Below are 12,253 nucleotides of genomic sequence, written 5' to 3' on the forward strand. Positions count from 1 at the left end.
CAGTGGAGGGATTAGCTATATCCCACCCGTCCAGATGGCAGGAAATTGTCAGTTAAACACTGAAGCTGCACCCTGTGCCGGTGTGGAATTCCCTTGAGGGTGCAGACAGGGCCGGCCAGCAGATGGCCTGAGTGCCAGCGTGGGCCAGGGCCAGAGGCAGGACTGCGCTTCCTCTTGGACTCTTCTAAGTTAAGTCATTTCCTCAGTGACCTGTGAGCCCAGAGCTTGTGTGAGCCCAGCACCCAAGCCACCCGGGGCCCGGACGGCCCACCGCAGCGGGCAGAGGCTCCCCAGAGTCAGGTTTTCACGCACACGCGGTCTTCTTCCTAGCAGCCGGAGGTGGGCATGACCCACGAGGCTCTGCAGGGGAGCCGGCCTGGGGGCGCCATGGGGGAGACCTGGAGGATCCAGAAGGAGCTGGACGAGGAGACCGAACGGAGGCAGCAGCTGGAGAATGAGGTCAAGAGTGCCCGGGAGGAGATCCGGGTTCTGCAGAACCAGAGCCCGCAGGAATCAGTGGTGCGGAAGGAGGTGCTGAAGAAGGTTCCGGACCCCGAGCTGGAGGAGAGCTTCCAGCAGACACAGCGCAGTCTGGCGGAGGAGCAGCACAAGAACCAGCTGCTGAGGGAGGAGCTGGAGGCGCTGCAGCGGCGACTGCGCACCCTGGAGCAGGAGACCGGGGACGGGGGCCAGGAGTACGTGGTCAAGGAGGTCCTGCGCATCGAGCCCGACAGGGCCCAGGCGGACGAGGTCCTGAAGCTGCGGGAGGAGCTGGAAGAGCTGAGGAGGCAGAAGGGCACCAGGGAGGCAGAGGCCGCCCTCCTGCAGCAGCGCATTGCGGCCCTGGCCCAGGAGAAGGGCCAGGCGCAGGAGAAGGTCATGGAGAAGGAGGTGGTGAGGCTGCAGAACGACCCCCAGCTGGAGGCTGAGTACCGGCAGCTGCAGGAGGCCCAGCAGCGGGAGGGCAGGCTCAGGGAGAGGCACGAGGAGGAGCTGAGCTTCCTGCAGGACAAGCTGAAGAGGCTGGAGAAGGAGCGGGCCATGGCTGAGAGCAAGATCACCGTCAAGGAGGTGCTCAAGGTGGAGAGGGACCCAGCCACCGAGAGGGAGGTCGGCGACCTGCAGCGCCAGTACGAGGACGAGGCCGCCACGGCGCGCACCCACCAGAGGGAGAAGACCGAGCTGCTCCGCAAGATCTGGGCCCTGGAGGAGGAAAACGCCAAGGTGGTGGTGCAGGAGAAGGTGCGGGAGATCGTCCGGCCCGACCCCAAGGCCGAGAGTGAGGTGGCCAACCTCCGCCTGGAGCTGGTGGAGCAGGAGCGCAAGTTCCGCGGCGCCGAGGAGCAGCTCAAGAGCTACCAGAGCGAGCTGGAGGCGCTCAGGAGGCGGGGCCCCCAAGTGGAAGTCAAGGAGGTGACCAAGGAAGTCATCAAGTACAAGACCGACCCCGAGATGGAGAAGGAGCTGCAGCGGCTCAGGGAGGAGATCGTGGACAAGACCAGGCTCATCGAGAGGTGTGACCTAGAAATCTACCAGCTCAAGCAGGAGATCCAGTCCCTGAAGGACACCAAGCCCCAGGTGCAGACCAAGGAGGTGGTCCAGGAGATCCTCCAGTTCCGGGAAGACCCCCAAACCAAAGAGGAAGTGGAGTCCCTGAGGGCCAGGCTGTCGGAGGAACAGAAGAAGCAGGTAGACCTGGAGCGGGAGAGAGCCTCCCAGGAGGCGAAGATCAGAGAGAAGGAGGCGGAGCTCTCCCAGGTGAAGGAAAAGGTGGTCCAGCAGGAGGTGGTCAAGTACGAGGAGGAGCCGGGCCTGCGCGCCGAGGTGGACGCCTTCACAGAGAGCATCGACGTGGAGCTCCGGCAGATCGACATGCTGCGTGGGGAGCTGCGGCGGCTGCAGCGCCGGCGGGCCGAGCTGGAGCGGCAGCTGGAGGAGCTGGAGCGCGAGCGCCAAGCGCGCCGGGAGGCCGAGCTGGAGGTGCAGCACCTGAAGCAGCGGCTGGCCGACCTGGAGAAGGAGGAGGGGGAGGCCCGGGAGAAGGTGACCCTCAAGCAGAAGGTGGTGCTGCAGCAGGACCCCCAGCAGGCCCGGGAGCACGGCCTGCTCAAGCTGCAGCTGGAGGAGGAGCGGCACCGGCGGCAGGTGCTGGAGCGCGAGCTCGAGACCCTGCGCACTCAGCTGAGCCGCCTGGAGAAGATGGAGGTCAAGGAGAAGGTGGTCTTCTCCGAAAGTGTGCAAGTGGAGAAAGGCGACACCGAGCAAGAGATCCGGAAGCTCAAGAGCAGCCTGGAGGAGGAGAGCCGGAGCAAGCGCGAGCTGGACGCAGAGGTGAGCCGGCTGGAGGCCAAGCTGTCGGAGCTGGAATTCTCCAACTCCAAGTCATCCAAGGAGCTGGACTTTCTGCGGGAGGAAAACCACAAGCTCCAGCTGGAGCGGCAGAACCTGCAGCTCGAGACCCGAAGGCTCCAGTCGGAAATTGAGCTGGCGTCGACAGAAACCCGGGACCTGAGGAACATGACAGCAGCGGACTCCGGGGCCAACCTCGACTCCAGACTGTGGTCCCTGGAGAGGGAGCTGGACGACCTCAAGCGCCTCTCCCGGGACAAAGACCTGGAGATCGACGAGCTGCAGAAGCGTCTGGGCTCCGTGGCGGTCAAGCGGGAGCAGCGGGAGAACCACCTGCGGCGCTCCATCGTGGTCATCGACCCTGACACGGGCCGGGAGCTGTCTCCTGAGGAGGCCCACCGGGCCGGGCTCATCGACTGGAACATGTTTGTGAAGCTCAGGAGCCAGGAGTGCGACTGGGAGGAGATCTCGGTGAAGGGGCCCAATGGGGAGTCATCCGTGATCCACGACAGGAAGTCCGGCAAGAAGTTCTCCATCGAGGAGGCCCTGCAGAGCGGGAGGCTGACCCCTGCGCAGTACGACCGCTATGTCAACAAGGACATGTCCATTCAGGAGCTGGCCGTCCTGGTGTCCGGCCAGAAGTAGCACTACCTTTTCACCCCATCTTCCTGGCAGCAGACGGCCGGCTCGCTCCTACCCGATCACCTCCTGGGTGTCTTCCTCCCCGGCCTACACAGGTGCCTGACCCCAGCTCGTCCTCCCTGCCCGGTCAGGTCACTTGGAGCGTGGCTCACCCATAGGCAGGATGGGCACTGGCCGAACGGGTGACTGTCCTGTCATCCAACCCGGGGAGCGACCCATCTCATCCTCCACAACCCGACAACTGCCACACCATTCTTCTGCCCTTGGGCTACGCACTCCCGTCTGCACACTCCTGGTGGCAATCTGGAAACTAAAGCACAAGACGACCGAGGCAGCCAAGCACCGGCCTTCACATGCCGGATGGGACTCTCGAGGGCCAAACAGCCTCCCCTCCACACACCTTTCTGTTCATTGACGCCGGGGCCTGGGTCCTGGGGGCCACCCACCTGCACTCACCCTCCCAGATGCCATTGGCCAAGCACCCACTTCCCAAGCACCCACTTCTCGCGGGCCTCCTCGTGAGACAGATCTGGGCCATGCGCCAGAAAGGCGCGGTGCACCCAGAACAGCCTCCGCCCAGGCTCGTGCGGGTGGACCGTCCAGGCTGTCCCAGGACGGGGCGCCTTCCAAGAACGTCAAGTCCCGAGATTACAGTATTTGCATAGTGGACTACGCTGCTGTTCGCCTTCCTTTCAGTGCCTTACAAGTCTTGCTGTTCTCGCATTGGTATTTAGGTAAACTAAACTGGATTTCTCACCAAACCAATTTGGGGTTCTCTGTATCTCATGTATTATGCAAGAAAATGGGAAGGAATAGGGAACTCTATTTATAGCACGAAAATAAAACCCTGGTGGCTTGATTCTAATTTCATGCTAAGTGTGTTTCTTTCTCTCCGCTGGGGGCTCACTCCCCCACTCCCTTGCTGGCACTTGGCCAAAATGGGCTGCCCACAGACACCAGCTCCTGCAAGAAAAAGGATTACTTGCAAATATGGCAACAACAAAAGAAGGAGAAAGTGTTTTGGAAACCTTGAAACAATTTATTGAGTTGCTTTATACAAGATTAACAATTTCCACTCCACCCCCACCACCGACACAATCCTGCACAGAAGCCACAGCGGGCTGCCTGACAGGTGCGCCTCTGGCCCAGGAGCCCACTGCTGTGGCCCCACCTGCCATGGCTGGCTAAGTCACTCACTCGCACCTTCCCACGAATAAAGCATAGAGAGGAAAAAGAAATCCCATAAACTCCCCATCAAAGAAACGGTTCCCTGAGGCAAGAGGCATCACTAGATTCCTAAAAATGAGGAAATTCTGCTCCAGCTGCATGTCACTGGCACAGGGGTGGGGGCTGCAGGGGAGGGGCCGGGGCTGGCACAGTCCCCAGGAGCTCTCGGGCAGAGAAGCCTGGAGATCCCCACTGCTCAGCGTCAGGACGGCCTCTGCTCGGCTTCGAGCTCAGCAATGCAAATCTCTTCTTTGGCTCTTTTGCTACTACCTAAGACTACTCTGTAAACAAACGGAGATCCAAGTTGCAAAAAATATATATAACAAAGGGGTGAGGAATCCACTTAGCCCGAGGTGGTTCTTACATTAAAAAAAAGCAGAGGCCTGACCAGAAGGCTGGCCGAGGTCACGCTCCCCTAGTGACTGGCAACCCTCTGCAGGGTCGCGAGCCACTGAGCACTGGACATCAGGGTCGGGAACGGACAGCGGTTTTTCACACAGGCCACACCTGAGGCTGCTGCTAATCCTGACAACACGGCCACGGGCGGAGGCAGCCGGCACCAACGCTGAGCGGCAGGGCCCTGGGGCGGGAGCAGAGGCCCCGTGCTGCCGTGAAGCAGCCTGGCGGCTCAGGAGCTCCAGGCTAACCCCTCGTCTGTCTGATGTCGTCTCTTAAGCCCAACAGTGTCCCCTGAAGTCAATGTGGAGCCCCCCTGCCTGGGACACCCCAGGACCTCAAGGCTGTTTTGGACCCTGCGGTCCTGAGAACGCGTCTACACAGAGACTCGGGACTCCTCACGGCCTCGGCCCTGAGAGATGAAGTCAGGCTTTGGGGCCCTGCAGTCCACCGGCATCAACTGAGTAATACAACTGGGCCTGGCTAAATCGGGGGCCTGGGACCTGGAGGCCAGATGACCTTCACATCAGAACAGCACAGATTATGATGTGCAACTGTAAAAAACTCAAATAAAACTGCTATGTCTAAAATACAGACATGTCTTTAAAAAAAGGTCTCCATCTGAGGCCCACGCAGGGGGCTGAATGGACGTGCTGTCTAGCCCTGCTCCACCCTAAAGGCACTGGGATTATGTCTTCCTACAATGCGACGCGTGACGAACAGTACCATTCTAGCCAATGCATTTAACGGTAATGATGAAAACTGAGCCAAAAATAAGTCTTTAAAAATCCTATCACAATCGTTGAACCTACAAAGGTCTTTTCTCTAAAAGAGCTTCGCTGTCATGTTCAGCAGAGAAACCGGCCCCACGACGAGCACAGTGGGTGATCTGCGAATTCTCAGAGAGACCAGGTAAGTCTCCCAGCTGCGGCGTCAGCCCGGGTTCTGTCCTGCCGCGCACACCACTTGCGGATAGGTGGGCACCAGGCCCTTCCAGGCATCCACTGTGGCCAGGAGGAGCCCCTGGCCAATAGGGCGCCATGAGGGTACTGCGACCAAAGCCAGGGGGAGAGGCAGATGTAAACACCACGTGTGCCGACGGCGCCACCCGCCGACAAAGCTCCATACACAAGTGGGGGTGCTCCCCACCTGGGGCTGCCCCTCCAGCGAGTGTCCGAGACAGAGCCACGAAGCCTGGGCCACCAGGCCAGTCAGTGCCAGGAGAAGCACAGGCTGTCCCTTCCCAAGTGCCCAGAGATGCTCACGCCTTCTCCAGAAGAAAACCGACCAGCAGAAAGGGCGTGGCGATTATCCAATTTCTGAGGCCTATTCGGTCATCTTCTACCCAGACCCAAGCTAATCAGGCCCTTCCTCCGAATGGGTCACAATTTCCGTGGAACGCCAGGCCCCTTCCCGTGAAGCTGAGAAGCATCTGGAAAAGAACAAACAAAACAGAACACAAGTCTTTCAGGACCTCTGATTCCCTTAAGGCAGCCGTGCCATGGCCTTAAGCTCTCCCTTAAGGCTGACCCTGGGAGAGCTCCAGGGGATCTCGTCTCACAGGCAAACTCCCCCAACCCGAGTGACCTGAGGCTCAGGAGGGCCAAGAAACACTGGCCGGCAGCCCTGTGGACGGCCACCTGGGCAGCAGCTGCACGCACGATGCCTGGAGTCATGCCAGGTGCCGGCTGGGGGCCACTTGGTACAACAGACTCTGCTCCACTCACAGGCTAGAGCTGGCCGGCCTCCCGAGGCCTGACACACACATACCACACCACAAGGCAGAGACCCATCCCCCCCAGCAAGGACCTCAGGGTCCTGGAAACACGCTCAAAGGCGCGAGCATTGAATGCAGAGAAAAGCCAGCCGAGCAGCCATGCAGCAGCCCGGGCATACTGCTTTTCAGTTACAGCCACTCATGCCCCCGGCCACCACGGGACACGAAAGCAGAGAAAGGCCGGCTCAGAGAGACTGTGTTAGCACAGTCTTCTGGCCCGCCTTCCACTACCCGGAGGGACACGGAAAGATGCGGTGCAAGAAAGGCTTCGTCTTTTTGCTGCCAACACCAGCGAGCAGCAGCCGTGGGCCCCTGGCTCTTCGACTGTTTCAGGAAAAGCGATTCTGCTGAGAGCCGCAGGGGCAGCGCGACCTCTGAAAGCACACTCACCCCGGGGCCCCCACAGAATGGCCGTAGGGCAGTGGCTGCTGCCAGCCTGTGATGAGTGTGCCCTGCACCCACTGCTCCCTGAGGAAATGGGTCACTGTGGATGCAGGCTTAAGCCCCTCAGTTTCTTTCTTTCTCTGAAGAAGTAAAACGTCCCTCTGGGAGAGTCACAAATTGATGCTGGCACGCAGGGGGCTCCTGGGCTTCGCTGTGAGTGTATCGGCCTCAGGACACAGGGGCCGGGAAGCCACGGTAACAGTGGGGGCAGACGGCTCTTGGGGTCAGAGCTCTCAGGCTGGTCGGGGCAAGGCGGCCGGGCACTCGCCAACCAGTGTTCCCCAGACTCAGGCCTCCCCTGACCAACGAGCCCGCTGCTCACTCCTGGGGCAGCACGGCAAAAGGAGCAGAGGTCAAAGCCAAGGCCCCAGGCAGCCTCACACCACCAGCCTTCAAGTGCACCCAGACCCAAGGCCCAGGAGGGCCAGGCAAGTCTCTCGAAGATGCCTCCGGGCGTGCATCCTCTTTCCCCAGCTGCAAACCTGGGGCTTGCGGAGGGGCCCTATTTCCAAGAGTCTGAGCAGAAAGGGGAGGGAGCTTTCCCGTTCCACTGCACCCCGCTCCAGAAGGCTGTTCCTCTCTGGACGCCCTGACATCAGAGGGCAGGGCCCCTGAGGCCTTTCCCACTCAGGCACAGTTCAGGGCTTTCTGTGAACTGCTGTCTTTTTAAAATAAAACTGCTGTCTTTCCGTTTTATTTTAATGACAAAGGAAGGCCAGGGCTAGAACTCAGCCTTGCAGCTGAGCCACCACAGCCTTGTCTGTGACCACAGGGGACAGGTTGACCCAGGGGCCTTTCCAGCGACGTGCCTGCATGATTCTGAGGACCAGCGCCTCAAAGGACAAACCAGACAACACAGTGACGACGAGGTGAAGACACGGAAACCCTTGGCACAGACAGGCACTTGAGGGCGGGGGTGCGTGGCACTCTGACCGCCGGGCGATTACCTGGCAGACTCTGCGGGATGTGGGTGGACACCGCAGCGTGTGGGAGAGGCGCTGCGCGGGGTGGGCTGGAGTGCAAGCCAGCCAGGAGACCTGGGAGAAAACAAAGGAGGGGAGAAAAGAACAAAACACACACAATGAAGACGGAACAGAAAAGCTGCTTCAGCGGCCAAGAGCCCCAGACAATCTATGCACCAGGTTCTGGTGAAAAACCTCCAGGGACGGGGCTCAGCACAGCTCCCCCGGACGTGCCCATGGTCACACACCAGACAAACATGATAACAGAACTCGGGTGGGGGGGCACAACAGAGTTCCTGGGGCACCTTCTGAACCCCCAGCATGTAGCGAGGAGGAGGACACACTTACTGTGGCTGAGGCCATGGTGGAAAGTCCCAGGGGCAGGTCCCGTGACGATGGCGTCCTTGGAGACCCCTGCTTTGGCAGAGGCTTCAGCGCCAAAGGAGATCATGTGGAGAGGAAACGGGGAGATGATGCCCAGGGAGCTGGCGTTCACGGCCCCGGGCAGCTTTGGGCTGCCTGACTTGTATGACGAGGACAGCAGACTTGAGGAGCTGGTCAGCAGCACAGCCCCACTCGTTCCCTTCTGGAGAGGGGACACAGCAGGTCAGCCCTGGGCACCCCCAGGGCTCGCTCTCACCGGAACCAGAACCCCTGGGCCCCAGAAAGGAGCAGGGGTCTCTGAACTCTGGCATGAAAGGCCCCGGAAATAGAGATCACTTAGCAAGCAGGGCATTAAAATGGGCCTCCTTTGTGCAGGAAAGGGAGGCCTATCCCCGCTAATATGCCGAGTGCCTGTTCACATACATCAGGAACGTGTGTAGCACATGTCCTGATCTGTTTCGAGGAAGGAGCAGGGAAGAAGCCTGGAAGGAACATGGGTACCTTGTGGGGGTGGTGGGCATGGGTCAGAGGGCACGAGCCCCTCCCAACAAGCTTTCACAGTGCCATCTCTTCAAACACAGCGGTTTCATATACCGGGGCCTCTCCTGCAAACCTCGACTTGCCCACAGGCCAGCCTCACAGCCCTGGGCCCTGTCAAGCTGTCTTTGCAGAGTTCTCCAAAGCCCACTGAAGAGACTCACTCTTGGTTGGTAACTGATCCCCCGGGGCACGAACACCCCCACAAAACCCACGGCTGACTCCATTTTCATCTCGCCACTCGGACAGAGGAGCAGGCAGGAGGGCACAGAGGGAAACTCTGTGGCTCACTCTAGGCAAACAGCCTCCCAGCCTCCCTGGCAACACAGCACCGACCAGTCCTCTCCCTAAGTGTCTGGAGGAGAAGTCTCAGGCTTCCCTGGGCCGCTGTCAGCAGAGAAATAAAGGCCTGGAAACAGTGAGCCCAGCTCCCTGGATGCGGAGGTCAGGCACAGACCGCATCCTCCCACCAAGACGCGGCCGGCAGCCCTGGCCACAAGGCCCGTGGGGGAGGGCTGCAGCACACTCACCGGCAAGGAGGGAGACGAGGCCACGCTGCTGGCCGTGCTCGGCTTCAGGGAAGAGGTGAGGAGCTTTGCCACTCCCTGGGTCCCGCCACTGGAATCTCCATTGGGGCCGCCGGGAGGGGCCACCAGGGTCAGCTTCTGGGACACGGGTGGTTTCTTCACTGCGGAGCCAGGCAGCGGCCGGCTGGGGGGCTGCCCCGTGGAGGGAGGCTGCACCCCCGGAAGCAGGCTCCCGGAGGCCGAGCCCTGGGCTGGTGTTCCCCCAGAGGAAGAGCTGCCAGAGGAAAGCCCATGTTTGGAGAGGGGGCCGGCAAAGGGGCTGCTCTTGTAAGACGGCCCTGAAGCACTGGCCGAGTGTGGCTTCGTGGGGTGGCTCAGGGCAGCAGAGGACGAGGCGGGGGTTTTATGAGAGCTGCTGCCGGAGACGGGCGTGCCTCCTGCCGAGGCTGGCGTGGAAGGGTGGAAGTTCTGTCCTTTGCTGGGCGTCTTCACGAGCTGGAGGAGTGAGCGATGACACTGTGGGGAGGGAGCCTTAGGGCCCTGGAGCTTACTGACCAGCGGGGCCGTGGGGGGCAGCTTACTGACCAACGGGGCTGGGGGGGGGAAGCTCTTCTGCTGAGCGCCTGCATGAAAGACTTTGACCTGGGGGCTGGGCCCGGAAGCCGCCGCCTGGGGTCCGTGAGACGTCCGTGGCAAACCGTGGTGCTTTGCTTTGGACTGGTGCACATCTGGCAGGCCCTTGCTGAGGGGAGCCTGACAGGACAGCTCTTTGTAGCCAGAACTCTCTGTTTTTTTCTCCTGAGAGGACTGCCCCAGTGCCAGAGCCTGTTCAGCCAGGAAATTGAGAGGTGACTGCAAAGAACTAGAGGGTGGTGGGGCAGAAGGGCTGGGCTTCGGAAAGTTCCTTTTTTCTTCAGTACATAAAACACCCACAACTTTTTCCGCAGGGGCTTTCGAGGGTGCGGGCAGCGCAAAGTCTGCGCCCCCACTGGCTCTGCTGCTCAGAGCAGCCAGCTCCTTGGACACGGCCTCCAGGGAGGAGGCTGAGCCGCGGATCCGGTCGCCGTCCAGTGAGTCCTCCAGGCTGATGGGGGCCGAACTAGCATGGCCGCCAGATGCCTGGGATGAGAGATCCCGTCCTGCAGCCCCGCAGCTCAGGCCTGCTCCCGCATGATCTGAGGGCAGAGCAAGGGGGCCGCCAATCTGGCCTGATGGGATGGAGACCTTCTTATCAGGCTTAGCAGATGATTCCTAGAGGAAGCACAAAAGTGGGTGTTGAGAAATACCCAAAGACGCCAGCGCTGGCCCTGTGGAGAGCACAAGGCGCCGGTGTGTGCGCAACCACAAATGCTGTGCCCGTCATGCAGGGGCACGAGGCCGCAGGCTGGGGCTGAGCTCCCGGGCAGGCTGGTGCCCAGTACCCGCCTCCCCTGCAGGGAGCTGCTTTTCTCTGCTTCTGAAAGACAAGACTGGCACAAAGACACTCTCCCCGTCGGCACTCATGACCACGACGCAGGGCATGAGGACCTCTGAAAGTAGTTTTCTCCCCTTTTTTTGTAGCACCTGCCTCCTCACTTAGGTTCGAAGAAAAATCATTTCCTGGAGCAGGAAAGGGGTGTGCCCCATTGTTCTTGCAACCCAAGAGCTTAAAGCAGTGTCTCGGGTGCTGCAGGCGCTCACAGACACTCAGGGACACACTCTCACAGCTGTTCTCACCAACTATTCAGATATGGCGAAAGGCACTATGAAGCCTCAGCAACTGTGTATGTTCTGATAAAACTGCACTTTTTACGACCTTTGAAGGTTTCCACAACATCTGAGATGGCGCCCACGATCTCTCTCGAGTCACTGTCCCTCCCTCCAGTTCTGCCAGGTAAACTCAGCAACCTGTCCAACCCGGGGTCCTCCAGGCTGACACACCGGGCTAGGCACACAGCCTCCAGGAAAAAGACGGCCACGACAGTGTAACACCACACAGCGCAGCGGGATCTGCACCCTCGGAGGCTGTCTGAAAGGCCTCATTTCATCCCACAACCACCCCAGGGTCTGGTGAAGGAGGGCGTGTTTCCTAGACCATGGCTCTGGGTCCTAAGTGTCCCAGCTCAGGTCTAAGCAACACCAGGCCAGTACAACCTCAAGTATCAGCCTGAACAGCTGTCCCCAGACCAGCTAACCTCCATGAGCTGCCACAGTCACCTGAGGGATTTCATGACCATGCATCTGACCTGAACAGGTAGACTCACCTTCACCTTGACTTTAGAAGGGGCCACTACTTTCTTCTTAGCCCTGTTCAAAGGAATAAACACAGGAAAGGTTTAGAGGACACCCACAAAGGAGACGAAATAACAGTAGCACTGAGAAATAAAAACACTGAGACACTCACAGCAGTGACGTCAGGTGCCCATGGCCACGTCTGCTCTCCTTAAACAGAGTCCTGAAAGAAAGGGGGAGCACCAAGCATCGGGACACGCCCCGGAAGCAGGCTCTGTCCAGCGCTCATCTGCCGCCCTGGCCCACGGACCGCTCCTCACTGAACGGCGGGGACCGGTGAGCTGAACTCCTGCCCAGAGGACCCAGAGCGTCTGCACCGGCCAACAAGCGTGAAGAGCCGAGGCGTCACCAAACCCACTACGTGCTGCCCTCAGACTTTTCATAATGACTCTCCCCCAATGCAGTGACACTCTCCTGATTTATTGCTTACTCTCATTCCTCCCAAGAATGAAATGTGGAATAACCTACAACATGCCCTTCTCCAAAGAAACTCCAACAAAATTTCTCTATGCCCCTCCCCACATACCTTCAAGAGTCCAATCTATAGGAAATTCCCTTTGAAGAAGGCAAACTGAGGGCCTCCCCGGTGGCGCAGCGGTTGAATGCTGGGCTGCAAAGCTGCCCGCAGCCTCTGCAGCACTGGTTCGATCCCCGGCCACGAGGCGAGGGTCCCACATGGCGTGCAGACCTCTCCTGCCGCCCGCTGCTCCCCTCAGCAGTGTATTTCGTCGGTCTGC

At 59.9% G+C, this 12,253-nt stretch overlaps 2 protein-coding genes across 3 annotated transcripts in view; one reads left to right on the forward strand and one right to left on the reverse strand.

Moving 5' to 3' along the window:
* Nucleotides 1–3,872, forward strand: part of PPL (periplakin) — a 36,668-nt gene extending 32,796 nt beyond the window's left edge. Inside the window, exon 22 of the mRNA XM_037507645.1 lies at nt 331–3,872. Within this exon, the coding sequence (XP_037363542.1) occupies nt 331–2,994 (2,664 nt within the window). The 3' untranslated portion in view covers nt 2,995–3,872. The remainder of the gene's footprint in view (nt 1–330) is intronic.
* Nucleotides 3,659–12,253, reverse strand: part of UBN1 (ubinuclein 1) — a 36,309-nt gene continuing 27,714 nt past the window's right edge. Inside the window, exons 13-18 of one of the 2 annotated variants that reach the window (XM_037507646.2) lie at nt 11,629–11,679; nt 11,489–11,531; nt 9,249–10,496; nt 8,146–8,383; nt 7,783–7,872; nt 3,659–6,046 (exon numbers count right to left, since the gene is read on the reverse strand). In XM_037507646.2, the coding sequence (XP_037363543.1) occupies nt 5,997–6,046; nt 7,783–7,872; nt 8,146–8,383; nt 9,249–10,496; nt 11,489–11,531; nt 11,629–11,679 (1,720 nt within the window). In that variant the 3' untranslated portion in view covers nt 3,659–5,996. The remainder of the gene's footprint in view (nt 6,047–7,782; nt 7,873–8,145; nt 8,384–9,248; nt 10,497–11,488; nt 11,532–11,628; nt 11,680–12,253) is intronic. The other variant, XM_037507647.2, reaches the window with a different exon arrangement.

Source organism: Talpa occidentalis, unplaced genomic scaffold (genome assembly GCF_014898055.3).
Source record: "Talpa occidentalis isolate TD23 unplaced genomic scaffold, MPIMG_talOcc4v2.1 talOcc4.12, whole genome shotgun sequence".
In the NCBI taxonomy this organism is placed as follows: Eukaryota; Metazoa; Chordata; class Mammalia; order Eulipotyphla; family Talpidae; genus Talpa; species Talpa occidentalis.